Genomic DNA, 22,389 nt, shown 5'->3' on the forward strand with positions numbered 1-22,389 from the left:
CAATTCTTTTTCAGAAGCTTTCCATCATAAAAAGTGTTGCTCTTTGGATCTTGAATACCTCTTTTAGTTCTTGTCAGAAAAGCAGAACTTTTTGTTAAAACGTTAGCTAGGTACACTAGTGAAATCCAAATAAGGCCTGCGTTTGAGACCTGTGTTCATAGTGTGGTGCCCGTCAGCTTTCTGGTTTCGATAACATACTGTGGTCATGGAAGGTGTTGTCCTTGGGGAAAGCTGTGGGAAGGGCACCCAGAAACTCTTGGAACTATTTTTATAACCTCTTGTGAGTCTAATATTATTTCAGAAAAGTCACGTGACAAGGCCAAGCACTAGTTCTAGGATCTGAACCTGGGGTCCGTAAGGACTTGCTACGGGGAGTCAGGGCTCAGTTTGGCAGGAGGGATGGAGTCCCTGAGCTGGAATGTGGTCAGGGCCAGGGCCATGGGCTCTTGGTCTTAGAGTATCTCTGGTGCCCTTCAGTGGACACAAGGAAAGGTACTTATTTGTGGGTGTTCTAAAAAGTGTCACATGTGATCAGGACTGTCAAACAACTCAATCACAACCAGCAATCACAAGAGCTAGTTAGACAGACGAGATCTTCACTGACTGTGTGTTCTACCAGCATCACAGAATCTTCTGGAGCAGCTGCCTCTCAAAGAAACCAACTGTCAATCATCTGTGAGGTCCCAGCAGCAGGGAGTGAAGGTCTGCAACTCACCAGGGTTCCCGGGACAAAGTGTACTTGGTCCGATGCACTCCACGGAGATAGCAGCGTTTCATTTACATCCTGGGGGAAAATGCTGACTTACTCAGAGGTAACCCATTTCCCTCCAGTTGAAAACAAAGCAGGTGCACCTTTCCCCTGCGCATATGCTCATATACAAATAAAAATTAGCACTGTGATGCGGGGGAGGGAAGTGGGAGTAGAAAAGGCAAGGTGGGGAGATGCAAGAAAAAAACACTATAGAGAAAGGGAACTGCGTGAGCCCATTTGACTGAAGATGCAGATTTAACACTCCGTCGATGACATCACAGACACCTGAAAACTGAGCATGCGCACGGACCAGGTCTAAGGTGACGGAGATAAATGGCGCTGCTGAGGGTTAGGGACAGGACTGTGGGCAGGTTTTGCTTTGGGTTTCTGTTGTTTTAGTATAAGCCCTGCAATAATGAAATAAAATTTCAAAGAAAATAAAGCAGGCAATGGACCTTAGCAACAGTTTAATTTAAGATTGTTCATGCCTTGCCAGAGACTTAAAATATCAGCTTACCCGATAAATCGTAAGTGACAGCTTAACTCAGGGAAGGCGTGTGAATGGCCGTTTATTTGACCAGTCATCACAGATGCACTTAATATTTGCAGGAGACCATGAAGGGAACCCAGAGATACACCAAGAAATAGAAGCTGCTGGGGACCTTGGTCTCCTGCCCTGTAAGTGGGGAAACAGGATACCCCCCTGCACAGGTTTGGTGACAGATCAGGGGGACTATGTCTGTGGGATGCAAACCCCAGGGCACGGTCAGTGGGTCATGCTTATTGTGCCGCTCAGGAGCAATGCTTCTGGCCTCTGGAAGCTCATAGACCAGCCGAAGAGGAAGGAAAGAGAGGCCCCCACCAGCCCTCTGGGGTCTCTGTGCGCCCTTCCCCCCGGGAGCGTGGACTCGGGGGCAGATGCCCGCTGGCTCTGGCCCTGCTCACCACACCCAGGCAACCTGCTCAGTAAATGCCGGCAGCCTGGGGTCAACTCATTGTTTCTGTAGTGGGATCCTCAACTGCTCAGAGAAGGGACGTTCAACAGCTTGGGAACAGGGTTGTAAGTGACACTGCACTGCACAGTGAGAAAATCAGCCCCTTTCTAATTCCTCTTCCACACTCCTAATGACATCAAGGAGGAGGTCTGTCTGGGGCCAGCCTGGCTTGGCTCTCTCCCTCTTCCCACAGAGGGAGCCCCTGAGCCACGGGCAGGCAGCACTTTCTGCCTGGAATTACTGGGTTCTGTTTCTAGTGTGTCTGTTTTCCACTTACCTGCTCTTTATTACAAGTCAAACTGGTTTTTTATTTACAGTTGAAATACAAAATTTCCTGTAATTAAAGACGTGTACTTCATTTGGACACAAGTCCATTTTAAACAAAAACAATTTTTAATACACTAGTACAAGGGGCACATGCGTGTGGCAAGAAGTCGTGGATGTGGCCCTGGACAGACTGGAATTTGGACACTGAGTCATTGGACGCTTGAGCTGAGAGGTCTATGAGGGTGAGCGGAACCGCAGAGGCTTTGCAGGTGGGGCTGGGGTGGAGGCGAGCGTGGAGTGGGCTTGCAGAGAGTCATCCCGGGATGTGGGTGGGATGGGGGCCTGGGCGTCCCCCACCTTTGGAACCATCAGCAAACCACTGCTCTGTTTCAACCCAAGCAGCAAATGAGCCACGCTTACCTTGGCTCCTAACTTAGTGTGCGCCTCAGTGGTGTTGGCGGACTGGGATGGCATCTGATCCCTGACATCTGACCTTCCCTGTGGGACACAGGGAAAGAAATCCGACAGGGGCTGAAATTACAGATGCAGACATGAAAGCAGAGAGCAAGCAGTAACACCTCCCAAGCACGCTGCTCTGTGCTGTCACAGACTAAAGACGTTACATGTGTTAATCAATTAAATTGTCCAATAAACCTGAGAGAGAGAAAGAAAACATTACTAAGCTCAGTCTGTATGTGAAAAGCAAGGATCAGTTAGATTATGTATCTGATGAGACACAGGTTTGGACCCTAAACCCAGGTTTGTTGGATCCCAGTTCTCAGATCCCTGAAGATACTGGGGCAGGAATGGGGTGTGTCCTGAGCTGCGAGTCAGAGACGAGAGGAAGGACATCATCTTGGTACAAGGTGAGACTGGAGGCTCTTAGTCCCTGATGGGGCGCTCCCGTCCCTCTGACAGCTGGTCCTTGACCACCAGACCCCCAGCCTGCCCGGCCTCAGCCCTGCAGTGACCGAGGGTCCCTTCCACACACTCTGCTTCTGGAGCTGCCTCCTCCTTTCTAAGAGGCAACCTCTCAGCCGCTGGCCAGCAAGATCCCCACCGCCCCGCAGCCAGTGCTGGGAGCCACCTCCCCTCGGGTCTCCTTCCAGTCTGGCAGCCTGGCTCCCACGCGGGAGTCTAGTGCAGACCCTGGCTTAGGGGTTATTTCCATTTTCCTGGGTAGCTGAGCGTCAGCGCCCAGGGGAGTTGCCAAAGGCAGGGAATTCTGTCTGTTCCATAAAGCACCGTTGTTTGTCCGGAGGGTTTCCTTCTTAAAACTACACAAGCAAGTCAGAACAGGTACCCGCTCTGCTCCTTGCTGGGGTCGGGGGTTCCTTCTGGGGGTCCTGCTATCTAGATAGTTCGGACCTGCCTCCGCTTTCCCGTCTGCACTCCGGGAAGGGATGGAAGTCGGCCTGCAGGGACATGGGCCTAATAGCATGAACGTCTACAACGCGACCCAAGGCTCTAACGGCCCCTTCCTTGGCGCCAGTGGAGAAGAGACAATGTGGGAAGGCTCCTGGGGGTCTCGGCCAGCCACCAGCTTCTTCAACCACCAACCATTGTTTGGACCATCTCCCTGTTTATTCCTGCTGGGAGCCAAAGTTAACCAGACCATCTCCTCACAGCGGGGTGACGCTCACTCGCTGTGACACTGGCCCGGGGCTCAGCCCTGCAGGCCAGCGGGCTCGGCCCGCGGCACCCACACCACGGCCAGGGGGCCAGCGTGGGCACGTTGAGCTCAGGAGCTTAACATCTTTTCCACTTACAGAAACTCCACCTGGCAAAGTTCATTTTCCCTAAACAAGGTTTCCCAGCCTCGGCACTGCGGAGGCTCTGGACTGGATACTTCTCTGTTGTGGGGACCGTCCTGTGCACAGCAGGACGTTTAGCACCGTTCCCAGCTGCTACCCCCAGGTGCCACAAGCATTGTCCCCCTGCTGCATACCCAACGAGTTGTGACCACCAAAATTGTCTCCAGACACTCCCCTAGGGTGGGGATGGAGGGCGAAATCACCCCTGGTTGAGAGCCACTGCCAAGAAGTCAGTTTAGCTGGCCTGGACAACTTTCACAGGAGTGTCTTCCTCCCTGTTCCAGCACGAGTGGGAGGATGAAATGGGAGGGCACTGAGCGAGATCAGCGTGTCTGTGGCCGTCTGCACCATCGCCGTGAGACACAAGGCGTCATGCCCCTACCTGGGTACACGCGGGTCCGCCCTCGACATTATACGGGATCAGGGTCTGGAGGCCTTCCTCCTGCAGGGTGGGGTGCCCCTGCCTCTGGGCTTTAGACACAGAACAGCATCGCAGCAGGAAAAGCAGGGCGACTGTGATGAGACAGATGGGGAAGCGAGGACAAGGTCACCAACGTCAGAGGGTTTCCCAGGACCTGGTCTGTGGACTTACAACCCAGCCGTGAACGCACCGGGTCAAGCCACACCTCAGTCATCTCTGTAGCTGCAGCATTTTGCACAGCTCAGGGCGTAAACAGGTGCTAGGTAACTGCTGAACTGACCGATTAACACCACATGACCAGCAATAGTCTACCGCTTCCTTGTTAGTCTTTGCCAAGCCTGGGAGCCTAGACCTGTGTGCACTGCTGCGCAGCTGTTAGAAACCATGGGGTCGCCCCCGGTGTCCATCTATGGGCCCATTTATGGGCTCCATTGCGGTCAGTTGCTGCGTACTGAGTGACCTGGGTGGCAACCTCTGGTCTGAGTCTGGGACTCTGACAAGCCTATGAGTCATTCTCAAAACCATCCCGCTGACCTTGGCTGTCATCTCTTCCCACCCCAAAGACTCCACAGCCCTGGGTTATGGCCTGGGAAGAGGAGCCACATCCCCAGTGCAGCCCCTGCACCTGCTGACCTGCCAGAGCCACGAGCGCCGCACAGACAGGGGCCAGGGCCCCCCAAGGAAGTTCGGCTCCGGCGACAGAAGGCTCTGCACATACGAATCCGTCCGGACAGGAACAGACCCTCACGTGGACAGTCTGCTTCTGGGAAAGTCCCTGTTTGTCTCCGATGAAAAGCGGCACAGAGTAGTCACCACGTGGGAGGCTTCTCAACATTAAAAGTTCCACCGACCGACCTGCAGAGGGAGAGGCACCTTACCTGCCTTCACTTGTTCATTTGCTCAGCTGCTCAACAGACATTTAAGAACACTGCCTACGGGCCAAGGCTCTGCATGAAGTTGGAGGGAACGGTCACCAAGGCCACCCTCACTCCGGCACCACCTGCAGGTGCAGGGGCTCCCAAGAGCAGCCTCAGTTTGGGTAATTCTCTAGACGGACTCGGAACTCACTGAAAACTGCACTCATGGTTATGGTTTATGACAGTGAAAGAATATGGATTAAAATCAGCCAAGGGAAGAGGCACATGGGGCAGAGTTTAGAAAAGCTCCAGATGTAGAATTCCCAATTCTCCTGCTCGTGGAGGCAGGACGGCATTACCTCCTGGCAAGTGGGAATGATGAGGTACATGTGGCATATTGCCAACCAGGGAAGCTCACCGAGCCCTGTGTCCAGGGTCTTCATCAGAACGTGGTCTTGTAAACCTGGTTGGCTGCCCACATGGCCTATTATTAACTGATACCCACACACTCACGTAACCCAAAGACCACACCCTAAATCACACTGTTCCTATTGACGGACACAAGACCCCCTCCCCTAGGTAAACGCAGACACATTTATCAGGCAGGGCATTCAAAGCCTTGGAGATCACCTCCCAAAAACCAAGGCAAAAGCCAGACCTCTTTGGGGTACGGTTCAGTGCTTTATGACACATTCTGGTCTGGGAACTGTAAACATGAGTTCACAGTTTCAACTGAAAAGCATGTCACATCCTACAGACCCATTAATAGAAGCACAAAGGAGAATGCTGACGGTGAATGCCAGTGCTCCCTCTGGGTAAAACCATCCCGATTTTCCTCTGCGGGAGCCCACACTTCCTGAACTCTCAGCCCCTGTGGACCGCTAAGCCCAGATCCCAGCCAGGTCCAGGTGGGGACTCAGATCCAGCCAGTCAGCACATCTGCCCTCCCAACCCCCACCCACAGTATTGGCAGGGCAGGTGACCCAAAGCTTGCGGGGATGTAAACCTTTTGCCAGGTACCAGGATGAGGCCCAGGGACTCCCAGCAGCCACCCTGCTGCCCCCAGAGGAGAGCCTGCCTGAAGACAGAGGCACCCAGGGAAAGACAGAACCAAGGTCTAGAGAGGCTTCCTCCAGGATGTCCCCTTAGCACCTGGCTTTGCTGGGACACAGGCTTACCTGGCCTGTTTCTCAGTTGCATGAACCGATACATTCCTCTTTCGCCCGAGTCTGAGTCAGGTCTCTGTCATTCTCCATCCTTAATCCCTGGCCAGTGCACATACTCACCCCGATTTTCCCCCAGTTTCCATGTGTCTTCTGTGTTTCCCCAGGTATTGTCCAATTCGAAGGTGAAGGGGTCGGAGAAGGGCTCAAGGTCGCCGTCCTCTGCCTGGATGAGGAGGGGCTCGTCCCCTGCAGACTCGCAGACCTCCAGGTGTCGAGACCCGGGGTGGAGGGTCGGGGCGTTGTCATTGGTGTCGGACAGGAAGAGCAGCATGGTCCCCGTCCCTGTCTGCGGCGGGACACCTTGTGGTTGTGGGGGGGGGGGGTCCAGGAAGGAGCTTATTAATTTAAATGCCTGCTCCACACGCACAAAGCCCTGGGAAGTGAGCACTCTCAGCCTCCGAGAGGAAGAACCATTCCACTGAAATACTGAGGCCATTTCGCTTTCAAAGTCTCCAGCTTTATTAAGACGTGCTCAATCTGTTATCCTGCTTTTTTGAAAACTCAGAATATCTGGGAAGGAGAAGTTAACAAAACACTTGCCCCCTCAGATGATTTGTGGAATGAGGTAGAACGTAGAATCATCCAGTGAATTAAAACATCAGTCATGCCAAGTGCTAAGGCAGAAGGCAGGGTGGGGAAGGGGGTGCCGTGGTGACGGAAGGGTCTGCATCTGGGCTGTGTCCGCGCGGGGACCCGGGTTGTGCTCTCCCGCCAGAGATCCGCCAGGCGTTACCAATGGGGACGCCGGGCGGCGGGCACTTGGGAGCCCACTACATTATTTCTTAAAACCGCACATGAATCTACAATTATCTCAGAATAAAAGTTCAAATTTTTTCAAAGTGCCAACCATGAAATCGAGGTACCATAGCAGAATCACAGGAAGACAGACGTGCGTTCACTCTCCTCACTTAGAGCTGACTGGGGACACAGATTTAATATTTATCTCATCAACAATCTACTGTTAATTATACACACAGGATATACAGTGCCGTATCCATGGAAACCGAAGTTTTAATTTACAGATTTTTCTTAAATACAATCATTAAAGTTATCTGAAACTTTTTGATTTTCCCAACTTTATGTTTTGGTAGGTTTAAAAGTTCAGCCTTGAGAGATCACGGAGAAAAGTGTTAAAACCTGCCCATAAAACCAGTCTGGTTTATGAAGCATAAGTCCCACACAGTCACGTTCGCCTCACCTTATAAGCCGTTCAGGTACAGGGAACCTGTGCTGAATGTTTATCGCATGCAGTTGGCCCTGACAGAAGGCTAAAGGGCTGTGCTGCAAGTGGGTGGAAAAGACGCCGGGTTTGGCAGCAGCTCCCTAACTAGTCCTTCTGAATGCATACCGCCCCCTTCCCCTGGCCTCGTCCCCTGGTTTGCCATTTCAAGAATCATCATGAAAAATAATCACCAGCATGGATGCAAAATGATGAGAAGTTTCTTTCTATATTTTCCCAGCTGTGCTGAAAGACTTGCACCAGTGTTATTTCCCCTCAAGGAGCAAGAAAACACATTTCCCCTACGGTTTTAGGCAAGTGCTTACCATCGTCAACAGCGTGAGCGATGATCATGTAAAAACTGTCATTTACGTGAGGCGACTCGCGGTCAACTTGCTTCCTGGTGATAACCCCTCCTGAGCGCTCATCTAGGGTGACCCAGTCTGCCGGATCATAAGCCAGTGTGTATCTTGTAGAAGAAAACATGTGCAGTTTTTAAAATTAAAAAGTTACATCAGAAGACAAATTAAATATCTAAATCTAAATCTATATATCACAGCAGGCACCCTTTTTATTGCAAGTAATCTGGGAAATTCTATGAACAATTGGAGATGTTTGTGAATCTGGTAAAGGCCCAGGCGTCTGAAGACTGGGCTGGTGTCAAATCGATATTCACTGAACACTCGGTGCCTCGTCCTGTTGGGCCGCACGTAACTGTCCACCTTAGGAAAACGTTTCATCCTGGAGAAGCCGATCTTCAGCTGCCTGGTGGCCTAATGTTAAAACCAGTCTGTCCTTGCAACAGATGCAGAAGACTTTATTCTCCCTGGAGCGGACGTCTCCGCGCAGGCACAGGTAACCCAGGCCGTCCACGTGGCCTCCCGCGTCCCCCGCGCCTGCGCGCACCTGGATGCCGTTCTGACGGGCGGGCGCGCCGAGCCTTCCGGAACCAGACGGCAGCCCCGCAGGAAGCAAGCCGGCTTGCCGGCACAGCTGCCCGCTGAGGGACCCGTGGAGAAAACGCCGGCACCCAGCGGCAAACGACTGAAAAGGTACAGCTCCCCGCAGAAAGCGAAGCTTCCCGGGCCTCCCCTCCCTCGTTGTGTAAAGGCTTTGTCTTCTCAGACTCTCCACTCGGTTTTTAAAGGGACCAACCACCCTCCCGGGACGGGAACACAACCCGGCTCCACGCGGGTGATTCTCAAAGCGAGGTCCCAGCCCAGCCGCACCAGCATCACCTTGGAATTTGTTAGAAATGCAAATCTCAGTCCTCACCCCAGGCCTCAAATTCAGAAGCCCCAGGGTGAGGCCGAGCCACCTGCAGTGTAGCAGGCCCTCCAGGTGATTCTGATTCAGGCACAGGTGGCCGGCCACTGCTTACAGCCTCTTCGCCCCGCGTGCCTGTGTGCGGCCCCGGGCTGGGCTGGGGCTGGCGGTTCCCCGCCCACGGTGAGATTACAGCATAAACTGAGACCAAGTGTTGGGCAGCTTTATGGTCAGTGGCATTATGGTGATTCCCCGGCCCTCAGAACGTAATCATTTTTTTAAGTTTATTTTTTAAATATTTTGTAAAATGATCACAGTGAATTGGAAGTTAGAAGCAAACCCTGGTCCTTCCCGATGGCTAGGCTGAGAAGCATTGCTCTAAGGAAGAACCTCAAACTCAAGTGCCCGTGGCGGGGCCAAGCAGGTGCCAGAAATGAGCGAAGCTGGCCTGATGGGGACTGGGCCAACCACTGAGTGACAGTGAGAGGTCAAAGTGGCATGATGGACTCTCGCTCTGCCCAGGTGGTCGTGGCCCCATGGGACACCGACCCTGGGATGCAAAATCTTCCTGTTTTGCAAGAATATCCAGACAATTCAGGTGGTTAGCATAATCTCTTGATTTTTAAATGCTGGCAGCTTAATTTTTTTGTTATTGTAGTAAAATACATATAATGTAAAATTTACCACCTTAACCATTTTTAAGTGTGTGGTTCGGTGGTATTAAATACAGCCACACTGCTGTGCAACCATCCGCCCCCCTGGCTCATATGATCTTGTAAAACTGAAGCTCTACACCTATTAACCAATAACTCCCCACCTCCTCCACCTCCAGCCCCTAGAAAAGATCATTAGATTTTCTGTCGTTATGATTTTTGACTACTCTAAGTACCTCCTATAAGTGAAATCATACAAAATCTGTCTTTCTGTGACTGGAATATTTCATGTAGCATCATGTGCTCAGAGTTTATCCATGTTGTAGCATATTGTGGAATTCCCTTCCTTTTTAAGGCTGAGTAATATTCCACTGTATGTACAGACCACATTTCGCTTATTGCTTCATCCAGCAGTGGACATTTGGGTTGCTTCCACATTTTAGCTACTGTGAATAATGCTGCTATGAACATGAGTGTACAAATACCTCTTTGGGACCCAGTTTTCAGTTCCTTTGGATATATACCCAGAAGTGGGATTGCTGGGTCATATGGTAATTCAATTTTTAATTTTGGGGTGAGGGGACTATCATACTGTTTTCTGCAGAGGCTGCACCATTTTACATTCCCACCAGCAGTGCACAAGGGCACCAATTTTTCCACATTCTCCCTACAACTTGTTTTCTGGTTTTTTGAGAGTAGTCATCCTCCTAGGCATGAAGTGGTGTCTCACTGTGGTTCTGACTTGTGTTTCCCTGATGATTAGTGATGCTGAGCATTTTTCATGTGTTTTTTGGCCACTTGTATATCTTCTTTGGAGAAATGTCTATTCAAGTTCTTTGCCCATTTTTGAATCAGGTTTTTTGGTTGTTGTTTTTGTTCTTGTTGACTTTGAGAAGTCCTCTCTATATTCTGGATATTAATTCCTTACCAGATACGTGATTTGCAAACATTTTCTCCCATTCTGTGGGTTGCCTTTGTACTCTGTGGATAGTGTCTTGTGATGCACAAAATGTTTCAATTTTCATGAAGTCCAATTTGACTATTTTTCTTTTGTTATGTGTGCTATTGGTGTCATATCCAAGAAACCATTGCCACATTCAGTGTGGTGAAGCTTCTGTCCTATGTTTTCTTCTAAGAGCTCTATTATTTTAGGCATTACACTGAGGTCCTTGATCCATTTCGAGTTAATTTTTTGTGTATGATGTTAGGCAACCTGTTTGTGTCTTCAGATCTCAAAGTCTCTTGAAGACAACATATAGTCAGATCATGGGTTTTGATCCATTCTGCCAGTCTCTGTCTTTTGATTGGAGAGTTTAAACTTTATACATTTAATGACTGATAAGGAGGGAATTAACATCTGTTACTTTTTTGCCCACCCTGGCTCTCACAAGCTGTGTGCACACTGCTCCAGGAACGGGTGCACAGCTGCCTTCCATGAGGCTGGAGGTGGGAAGGGTAACTGTTACCGTGTTGAGAGCTGAAGTTGACTGAAATTAACCACAGTTTACAGTCCAAGTCTTCCCCTGGAAGTCACAAGCCTTCAACAGATCCTGAGTTCCGACATGGATACATCAGACAGATTCTGCAGGTGCAATTGTTGTCCAGATGGAGAAACAGATTCCTGGTGCTCCTCGCTCTGCCACCTTCCTGGGGATTGTGGCAACTTCGTTTTCCAATCAAAACACTAAGCAACCCACGTGTTCACCAACAGATGAACAGATAAACAAAATGTGGTGTGTACATACAATGGAATGTTATTCAGCTTTAAAAGGAAGAAAATCCTGACACATGCCATAGCATGGATGAAACTTGAGGACATTATGCTAGGTGGAACACACAGAAGGACAAATACTGCACAATCCCATTTACATGAAGTCACATCCATGGAGACAGAAAGTAGAATGGTGATGCCAGGTCCTGGGGCTGGGGGTACGGGGGGTTACTTACTGGGTGCAGAATTTCAGTTTGGGAAGATGAAAAGAGTCCTGCAGACGGATGGTGATGATGGCGTGGTGTGAAGGACAATATGAATGGACTTAATGCCACTGAACTACACACTTGAAAATGGTTACAGTGACACACTTCATGAATGTTTTACCACAACTGAAAATGCGTCTGTTGCCCAGAAGCCAGAGGGCTGCCAGTTTACAACCTTCGGTAAAGAGGAAATAGAAATACAGAGCAAATTATTTCGATACAACAGAAAGACTGTAAAAGAACCTGTGCTAGGTGCAAAGGAACTGAACACGAGAATCCCACCCGCAGGGCTCCAAGGACGCTACAGAGGAAGGCGGCAGTGAACCTGGGCAGGGGGTGTCCTGGGGTGGCTTCTGGTATTTTCACAACTGGGACAGCATCACCCCTATGTGCACGTGGAAGGAGCTGGTTTCCAACAGGAGTCCTCTTGGGCACGTGGCTAATTCTACGTAAACCACCACCCTTCCCGCTCCGGTCTTCCCACCTTATCTGGCTGGCAGTTCTGTCTGGGTCCATAGCATTAAAAATTCCCAGCTGAATCCCTGGCCCAGCGCCGTCGGCCACACTGACGATGAAGGTGGCGGGGTGGAAGGCGGGCGGGTCGTTTGCGTTGGTCACCTGCACACTCACGGTGGCGCTGGCCACTGCCCTCCTGGGCTTCTGCAGGCGTCCAGCCTCACAGGAGAAGAGCGGCTCCTCGTTCTCCATGGCCACGACCAGGCTCCATGCGGGGTGAGTCTCATAGTCCAAAGGCTGCCACCGCGGAGGGAGGATTGCGTTAGTGTCTGCGGCTCGGGGGCTGAGGAAGCCCGCGCAGCGCGAGTCATCACTGCAGACCCACAGCCTGCGGCTTCCGCACTTCATTTATTATTTACATGGTCTTTGATAATGATCAAAAGACAGTCGTCAGCCCATTTTCAAATCATTTATGGAGTTTTCTTTTTTCCTCCCCCTCCCCTGGTTGAAAAGAGCCACCATCCTTTAGAGGGTAATGAAAAATGCAACAAAAACCATAACCCAATGAAACATTAATGTGACAACTCTGCCGCCAAAAAATGATCATAGTTATTCAGGATACAAAGTGGTCAGTGACTTAAAAGTGACTGAAAGACTAGGAATGTTTGGGAAATTCAGCTCCAGGCATCTGATATAGAGCATCCCCCAAGTCCAGCTACTCACAGTGCAGCCCCGCCCATCAGCATCAGCTGGGAGCTTGTTACACTTAGAGGCAGAAACTTGGGCCCCACCCCATACCTACTAACTCAGATCTGCCTTTGAACCTGATCTCCAGGTTGACTCACCTGCACTGCACCAGAGGCACTGGTCATTCTAGGGTCTACTGAGAGCAATTAAAACTCAAGGCAGTGTACTTCAATTTAAAAAAAAGCTAAACTAAAGGCACTGAAGTCAAACTGCCCCAGTCAGAACCCCTACTCGGGCTGTGTGACTTTGTGAAAATTACCCAACCTCTCTGGGCTTTGGTTTCTTTAACAGTAAATGAGATAATACTTTACTGCAGGGCCAACTCTCCATTAGGCACAGCAGGAAAATTGCCAGGATCCCACGATACTTTTAAGGGCCCATGCAAATGTTCTAATTGCTTTCAAACTCAGAAGGAAAAAAATGAACTCAGGGTGAGAGAAAATGTTTTAAATATTTTTCTAACATCAGAAAAAAAAACATGTTAGGGACTATGTAAGTCTGTTAAATTTTGTCTAAAGCAAAAAACAAATTTGAACTGAACTACTTACAGTCATAAAAAAATAACAGTTAACATTGGTATGTATTATTTTGGTGGGAGGAGCCATGTAGGCAGAAGGGCAGAGGGACCACGGCAGAAGTCGCCAGGAAGCCCTGCCTTCCTCACTGGACTCTGTGGGGCCTGGTGACACAGCGTGCGATGTGCTCAGAACACACTCACCTTCACTGCTGGGGCTCCTCCTAGTTCATTGTCAGGAATCCTACAGAAAGGGGCCTCAGCACATCCAGCCACCTGGCTGGCGTGCCTTCCATGACAGCTTTACCTTGATAACATTTAAAATCCCTTCATTGGTCTCGGGATCAGTCAGAATGTCAAAGTGTCCCTCTTCATCGCCTTTCGATATATTGAATTTCACTTTCCACGCGGACGTAAACGGAGAATCACCATCTTGGACCTGGAGACGTAACACGCCCTGGCTGACTTGGCCTTCAGAAACCTGAATGTTATACTGAGAGGCAATCATTTCCATGTCAGAGAGAAAAAGAAGCACAATTGAAAAAGAAGAGAGAGCGAGAGAGAGAGAAAACGTATGCCTTTAACACAACCACCTGGGTATTTCTCTTGTGATTGAACCTGACCACTCAGGATCTGAAACCTGCCTGTTACAGCAGACATCTGTAACAAGCATCTTGTTCCTTCCCCGCCATGACTTGGGGTCTGCATAACTGAATAGCTGAATAACTATAAAAATGCCCTTCAATCCCATGCAATGCACTTTTTTTTAAAGAATTTTAAAAATAATAATACACATCTTAGTTTATGCTGCCTAAAAAAAAATCTAACTCCCTGAAGTAGTGTTCTTAAGGTTATTTTGACTAAGGCAATAATTTTTCTAACACATATAGACCTTCAAAATCGCTTCTTATTCAATATATTTGGTGACAGGATAATTTCTCTAGATGAGCACATCACGGTAACAGCATACAGTTTTTGCAGCCCTACTTTTGAGAGCACAGCTTTTTACCGAGCCAGAGAAGGATTTGGAAACAAGACTGAAACATAATAAACATGTTTCAGTTATTGTATACTGTTTGGTGAGATGCTTTCATTGAAAACATTTCAACTTTGGTCTATATAATTAAATTTTGCTTAATGACACTTTAAAAAAATAATGGTTTGTAGCATTTAATTATTCGGCAAAGGCTACGATGTACCGGATTCTGGTTTAGAGGCTGTGAACAAGACGGCTGTAATCCCATCACCAGGGAGCTGAGGACTGAGGGTGGGGGTGGGGGGGTCGGGTTGGGGATTTAACTAGGTCATCAGGAAAGGCCCCCCTGAGAGGGGTCGGGGGAAGACAGAAATACAATAGACATTTTCCTTTTAAAAATTCATGCAGAAGAGTGAGAAACTGAAAGCAGACCCTGAGTGGTTTTATTTTCCCTCCTGGCCGTCTTTTGCATTTTAAGTGGTTCGATATTTCCAGACTGATTGGAACAGCAGGTGTCAATGCCTCCTTCAAGCCTGCGAATCCAGTGGCACAGGAGATTCTGTGTGGAACCCCAGCATGTAAGGCAGGTGAGCTGGGAAAGGCCAGGCCACAGCCCGCCCACTCATTTTTTCTTTTTGAGAGCTCTGAACGTTGTGTGTGAACCTCCGGCCCATACTTCTCACCCGGGGCCAATCCTGCACAGGGTCTGCAGACACTTCTGGGTGTCACAGCTGGAGGCACTACTGGTATCTAGTGGGTAGAGGTCAAGGGTGCTGCTCCCCATCCTTCAGTTCACTGGGCAGCCTCCCCCTACCCTACCCACCCCTTTCTGCATCCCCAGTGCCAACAGGGTGGACGCTGGGAAACTCTGACAGAGAGAACGGGACCTCTATTTTCCCTGTGCGTCAGCATGCTCATCTGCAAAATGGGAGCCACGGCGGCTCCAGCAATCAAGAACCAAAGCCAGCGTGTGAACGCACGGAGGGCGGACTCCCGCACAAGGTGGAAGAGGTGTGAGCTATCGACGTGGCTGACTTCTTGGTTCTAGTTTATTCTGGGGAGCGGCGTGTAGCTGGGCGAAACGGGGGATGCCTACAGCAAAACCCCGCCCGGGACGTGGGACCCGACCCGCGCGGGCGCCTTACGCTGTCCGGCGCGAAGGCGGGCGCGTGGGTGTTGCTGTCCCGCACGAGCACGTGCACCGTGGCCGAGGCCGACAGCGGCGGGTCCCCGCGGTCCCTCGCTCCGATGAGCAGCGTGAACCGGGGCGCGGTCTGGTGGGAGGAGGGGGAGGGGGAGAGTCAAGCCCTGAAACGCGGGACAGGGACGCGCTCGGACATTTCAGCCAGGTCAGTAGCCCGTCCGGCCCCAGGGGTTTGTGGCTGCGAACGTAAACCCTAAGTCTGGGGCTCAGAGAGAGAACAAACCCGTTTCACTTTTTTTCGAAACAGTAAAAGGCACGTAACCTCGTAATCTAAGCATCCTGACAGCCGTATTTCTCCGCTAAGGCGGTCAATCCGGAAGCCGTGCTCTCTCGGTGCCGGCGTTTGAGAAGCCAGGGAGTAAAGGACTTGAGAATTTGGAGTGTTTTCTTGATCCAAATCCACGGCCAACATCTGAAAAATAGGTTGACCTGGAAAGAATTTTTATAATTGTTACTATTTGCCCAAGGCAGCCTATCAAACCAGGAGGAGGAAGGGTCTTTGCTCCAATGGCACTGGGGCATACACCAGATGGATTAAGTATTCAATATTAATAATAATTAAATATTGTTTATATAGTATCAAATAATATTAAATATTTATATAGTATTAAGTAAATATTATTTTGATTATTTTATTTCTATTTCTATTATAGCATGTATATTTGTATTTTAATTAATATAATAATATAATTTATATTATAAATACTATTTTATTACATTTTAAATCTCTGCTTTGTCTACAGTTACAGCTTTTTCATTCTTTATATTGTTAGATTATGCCTTCTCTTTCTTTTTCTTGGTCAATCTGTTCGAAGTTTATCCTTTTTATTAACATTTTTCTAATAATCAACTTAGGCTTTGATAATCTACTATATATGTATCCATTCTACTTTTTTTAATATGCTATTGTTTTTCTCATTTTTTTTGCTCATTAATTTTAAACTTTTCTTCTTCTATAATATAAACATTTTAAGACTGAAAATTTTCATCTTAATACTGATAGTATTGATTTCTGTAATATACTACCAAAATACATGTAGTGTTGTCAGCTTTCACTTCTAAGTATTTTTTAAATGTCCATTATGATTTCTTCTTTAATTTATTCACAGAAGTTTTTGGTAACTTCCAAATATTTGAAAACTTTTTGTTATTGACTTCTAAATCTACTACATATAGTAAGAGAATGTGGTCTGTATGACATTAGCTATTTGAAATGTTTTAAAACTTGTTTTATGGATCAGTATATGGTCAATTTTTATAAATGTTCCACATGACATTAGAAGTATATATTCTTTAGCAGTTGAATGTGGGGTTCTACGTATGTCCTTTAGATCAAGAATTTTAGTTGTGTTGTTTAAAACTTATCTACATTTATTCTTTTCTTATACATTAAGAAATGTATACCAAAATGTTTCATTATGATGTTTCATCAATTTTTGTAGTTCTATCAATTTTTACATTATATGTATTTGAGGCTATTTTACTAGATGCATGCAAATTAAGGATTTTTATATCTCCCTGATCAATTGAGCTTTTTATGCTTTTGTGTTTACGTATTTGTTTATTGTGATCATTAATATAAATGAACATGTTTCTAAAAAGAAAAGGAGGAGGTTAAAATCAAGAAAAATGATAATCACACTAGCAGAAATGAACGGAGAAAAGAACAAGGGACTGATAAAAGAAATAGAAAGGGCCAAAAAGGCTGTCCCACGTTCAAGCACTTAATAATCAGAGATGAACAATGCAGTAAGCCCTGTCATACGCTGCCGGGAGACCGACTAAGCTGCAACACTTACACCGTGTGCAGTCTGAGCCAGCAGTTCTCAGCGTCTGGGTTTGTGCTAAGTAAATAATGCTCGAATGGGACGCAGACCTCGCTCAGATATATTCACTGAAGCATGTTTTATAAAATCAACAAAAAGTAACAGTGAAACATAAATTTCCAACGAGAGGAAATTGTTTAAAAATCTTCAAGCACATCTGTAAAATAAAGTATGACACAACAGGGTACTGCAGGAGAACACTGTTAGGTCACAAACTATAAAAAGGCATTTTTTAAAGAGAAAAATCACACATATGCACATGTGAAAAAATATGCCTGTATATTTATAAATATTTAATATACACGTATATATTTTGTACTGTGATAAAGATGAAGAAAGTATGTAGATATGGGAATACACATTTGTAATTATATATATAAATCTGTGCATATGTACGCATATATAAATACAACATACCATGTGTATATACACACATACATAAAATGCAAAGAAAAATACTGAAAGAATATAAACTAAAACATTAATGGTACTTGTCTCTAATTGGTAGTGTTAGAGATGCTATCTATTTCAGTCTTTTTGTGTCTTGGAATTTTCCAAATTTCTTAGAGACTGTTTTGCAAAATAAATAATGCTTTTTGTTATTAAAATAGATGCACATTTTAGTAAGGATGGTTCGGATTAAAGACTCACAGAATCGTGGCTCAGCCATCTTGCTACCATTTTAAAGATGAGAAATTCAGAGATATTCAAGATCCCACCATCCGCCTCTGCTCCTCCCCTCATTCATTTGGCTTTATGTTATATTGATATTTACGTATCAGCTCTTCCAACTGGCAGTTTCCACATCATTTAATTGCCAATACAAAATGAGGCTTGCAGACTTCAAAGCATTTTGCTCTAATCCAGGGCCTGAGGTTTTTGGGATGTGAACCGTGGAATATCTCCCTGAAGACAGCTGGGACCAAGGGCCCTGTCAGAACAGAGGCAGGAAAACCTTCATGGGACAGAGTGGCCCCGCCGCACACACCTGCATCGTGGTTCTCCTTCACGCTGATGTTAAATTCCTTCTCGGGGAACTGGGGTGCGTGATCATTCACATCGCTGACCCTGATGTTGACAATCAAGGATTTATCCACAATTTTTCCCGTTAAGCGTTTCGCAACATCACAGCAAATCTAGGGAGCAGAGAGCTATGTTAATGTCACAGAACCACTTATCTGATGACACTAATCCAATAACCGTGCTGTAATTGTGTCCTGCATCTGTCTCCTCCGTAGACTGACAGCTCCTGAGGGCAGGGGTGACATGCTCTCATTCAGCTTGTGACCCCAGGCCTTGAGCACAGTGCTGGCACAGACCAGTGCTCAACACTCATTTATAGAAAAAAAAAATCAATGCTCTGACTTGAAAAATACTTCATTCATTTTTATTAGGTTCAAGTCTCAGCTTCTCTACCTGCATCAACATAGGCCAGTTGTTTCGAGCCTCAGTTCCTACATCCTGTCAGTCCTATGATGAGAAACGAGTACACTAATAAATATTGGTAAAATATCGCAGAGAGCAGACGCTTTAAAGTTTTGAGAAAGTGAACATTTAAAGTAACTAGGACTGCTGTTAACATACGGTGCGTTCTTAAATGGCCACTGCTGTTTCTTGTGTACTTGAATAAGGAAGGTGAATTCATCTCAAACATGCATGTGAGAATTCTTCCCTTTGAAAAGATCTCAAATCAATAATTAAAGCTTCTATCATTAGTTTCTTAGGAAAGTGAAAAAAAGGAGCAAATTAAACTCAAACAGAAAGAAGGAAGTAATAAAAATAAAAGCATAGATCAGTAAAATTTAAAATAGCAGAAACAATAAGGTCAATGAAACCAAAAGGTGGCTCGCCTTCCCATACACATTTTGGGGCCAGCTTACTGATTTCTGTAAAAACATTCTGCTGATCTTTTAAGTAGGCTTGCACTGACTTTATAGATAAATTTGGGGAGAATTATCATCTTAATAGTCAATCTTTCAATCCATAAACACAGCACATCTTTTCATTCAACCAAGTCAACTTTGATTTCTTCCGTCAGTGTTTTATAAAAGTTTTTAGTAAACGTATCCAGCACGTATTTTAGATTTATACCTAAATATTTTAAATTTATACCTAAGCACTTCATTTGTTTGGTGATACTGTAAACAATGTTGCTTTTAAAATACTTATTTCCAATTATTCATAGCTGATAGTAACTTTTATAGAGTAACTTTATTTCCTGTGACTTTGCTAAAATTGATTTTCAAATGTTAAAAACAGGCAGAGGAGTTGAACAGACGTTTCTCCAAAGAAGCTATGCAGATGGCAAATAATGCATCACTTGTCATTAGGGAAATTCAAAGTAAAACCCCAGTGAGATACTGCTACGCACCTATTTGAATGGCTAACATGAAAAACTGGACAAAGGTGCAGAGTGGTCGGAATTCTTGTATATTGCTAGTGAGAATGAAAAATAGTTGTCACTCTGAAAAACAGGAGTTTCTGATCAAGTTAAGCATGTGATCCAACAAGCCCAGTCCTAGGTTTTTACCCCTCAAAAAATAAAAACTTATGTTCACATAAAACTCTGTATGCTTTTAGCAGCTTTGTGATTGCCAAAAATTAGAAAGAACTCGTGTCCCTCAACTGACGAGTTGGTAAATTGTGGGGCATCTGTCAAGTGGAATACTTACTCAGTGGTTAAAAAAACAAACTATTTCTGCATGCCCACAACGTGGATGGATATCAGATACATTATGCTAAGTGAAAAACCCAGACTTAAAAAGTAACATTCTGTGTGGTTCCGTTTATATGACATTCTGAACAAAGTAAAAATGTAGGAACAGATCAGTGTTTCCAGGGTCTAAAGGTTAGGGGAGGGTTTGATGATAAAAAATAAGCATAAAGAAATATTAGGGGTGATGAAACTGTTCTGTAGCTTGGTATAGTAAATGTAACATACTCTATTTTCTACTTAAAAACAAAATGAGACAAAACATAACTGTGCTGCTTACAAGGCAATATACCTTAAATGTAAGAATATGCGAGTTGAAAGAGGAGATATATATATATATATCTTACCTGTATATGAGCTTCTCCATATATTAGCTTCTTTAGGTTAGTCTTTGAAGATAAGTAGATCGATTGGTAGACTGATAGACAGAATGATTTTTCAAAGACTGACCAAAAGAGGCTCATCTAGGCATCTATCTCCAAATACCAAAATTTAAGGCAAGAAATCTTACTAGTCATAAATGGGGACATTTAAAAGCCGTAAAAGTCTCAATCTATGAGGAAGATGTGAAATAGGAACTCTACATTTGCATGCACTTGATAACATAGCCTCAAAGTATATAAAGCTCAGATTAACAAAACTAAAATGGGAAGCAGAGATTTGAATGCACCTCTCTCAGAAACTGTTAAAACAAGCAGATAAACAAAAACAGGTAATCAGAAAGGATATCAAATATTTAAACAACATAATTAACTGATTTGATGCAGTTTTTGCCATAAATAGAATATTATACCCAACACTGCAGTGTACACATTCATTTCAAGAGCACATTGACAATTTACCAAAATTTATTACATGCTAGGGTATAAAGCAAGTCTTGACAAATTTCAAAAAATTACAACCACAGAGAGTATATTGAGCTAGAAATCATCAAGAAAGATAATTTACAACCCCAAATGTCTGAGAGTTAAGCAAAACACTTCTAAATAACTTATGGGTCAAAGAAGAAATCACAATAGAAGTCAGAAAATATTTTGAAATGAATGGTAGTAAAACAAGTAAGTCAAAATGTGTTTTCTCATTATTCAGACATCAAGCCCAGATTTTATAAAATGTTTGATTCTCTAGAGGCAAAAGGGTAAATAAAAGCTTGTGAAATGATTATTCACAGACACCCAACCATGTTTGTATTTGGCAATAAGCGATTTTTGAGATTTGCCCAAGCTATGACTCCTGGGTGTCAAATTCCTTGCTGAAAGCAATGTTACTAAAAAACCTTGTTTCCTGAATTATATTCTGCTTATACGAAATGCTTGGTGATACAAATAAATGTGCAGTACTTTTATTTTGTACATCAGAGGCTTCAGCATGAAGAAATAACCAGAAGTCTTTCTAAGTCTGATGTGTGGTGGTGTAAGTGTCTGCTTTGCTAGCTTGCTGGGAGATTTCTGAGACTTGCAAAATTTACCTCACAGTGGATCAGACTGAAGAAATACTTATGGAGTGAAAAAGCAGAAAGGAAGTAAGCCATGCATTTGCCATTGACAAAGGAACAAACATGGCACAGGCTCTGCTGCTTGGGGAACCATAATTGCACAGGCTTTGTTTACATCCCTCACTTGTACACCATGACAGAATGACTCCCAAAACCAGAAACACAGGGGGCTGTGTTCATCACTCTGCTTCAGCCAAAACATGCCTCCAAGAGATTCAGGAAATGTACCCTCACCTACTTATACAAAACAGTTATTGCATGTGAAAACAAACAAAAAGGCTGCCTGGACTACAACAAAAGCCTTGACTCCGTTTTTCGCAAATAACAACACCACCTAGCACTGGCTAACGGCTGCTGGCAGGAGAGAAGCGCACCCCCGGGACTGCTGAAGACGTAACCAGACTGGAGCACCTTGAGAGAACGAGTGTTCCGCATGTGATCGCTGCTGCAGAGCTGCTGCCCTCGCTCTGCTCTGAGCAGATGCCGCATCGCTGTGCGTGCATGTGTGCAACGCAAGCTGAGATGCCAGTGGGAAACCTCGGGTGGTTTTGTCTCCTTGAAAGCCGGTGATACCCCGCCATGACCATATTTTTTGCAAATGATTATGTGAAGCTATAAGGATACACAAAATATTAGGTACAAAGACGTAAGCGAGGGCAACAATCTTAAGTCCACGTCTGAGAGTGCTCAGAGAGCAGCTTCTTCTGGGAGGCTGTTTCTATGAGGTTGCGTCAGCGCTAGTGAGCGGCTCTTAAGACCAGGGTTTTAAGGGGAGAGGCAGCATTGTCTCGGCTTCACCAGGCAGGTGTCTTGGGACCTCGAGAGCTTCAGACAGCCACCTCTCCCCCGTTTTCCTCAGAGCCCACATGGTTGCCTCTGCTTCGCTGTGCCTGCCTCCTTGGGCCTCTTCCCCAGCAGACTTACGGCTCGCTCACTGGCATCCGCCACGGCGGTCCCACTGGGCATCGTAAGACGGTCACTTCCTGTTCAGCTCTCTTCTCTCTGCCTGCAA

The 22,389-nt window shown here is 46.1% G+C and overlaps 1 protein-coding gene across 1 annotated transcript in view; it reads right to left on the reverse strand.

Annotated features, from left to right (window-relative positions):
• The window catches only part of CDH26 (cadherin 26), a 32,484-nt gene that overhangs the window by 4,557 nt on the left and 5,538 nt on the right, over positions 1-22,389 (reverse strand). The window contains exons 5-14 of the mRNA XM_064475975.1: positions 18,158-18,305; positions 15,606-15,772; positions 15,285-15,413; positions 13,471-13,656; positions 11,931-12,199; positions 7,877-8,019; positions 6,392-6,631; positions 4,882-5,103; positions 4,210-4,340; positions 2,434-2,511 (exon numbers count right to left, since the gene is read on the reverse strand). Coding sequence (XP_064332045.1) covers positions 2,434-2,511; positions 4,210-4,340; positions 4,882-5,103; positions 6,392-6,631; positions 7,877-8,019; positions 11,931-12,199; positions 13,471-13,656; positions 15,285-15,413; positions 15,606-15,772; positions 18,158-18,305 — 1,713 coding nt within the window. The remainder of the gene's footprint in view (positions 1-2,433; positions 2,512-4,209; positions 4,341-4,881; positions 5,104-6,391; positions 6,632-7,876; positions 8,020-11,930; positions 12,200-13,470; positions 13,657-15,284; positions 15,414-15,605; positions 15,773-18,157; positions 18,306-22,389) is intronic.

Source organism: Camelus dromedarius, chromosome 18 (assembly GCF_036321535.1).
Source record: "Camelus dromedarius isolate mCamDro1 chromosome 18, mCamDro1.pat, whole genome shotgun sequence".
NCBI lineage: Eukaryota > Metazoa > Chordata > Mammalia > Artiodactyla > Camelidae > Camelus > Camelus dromedarius.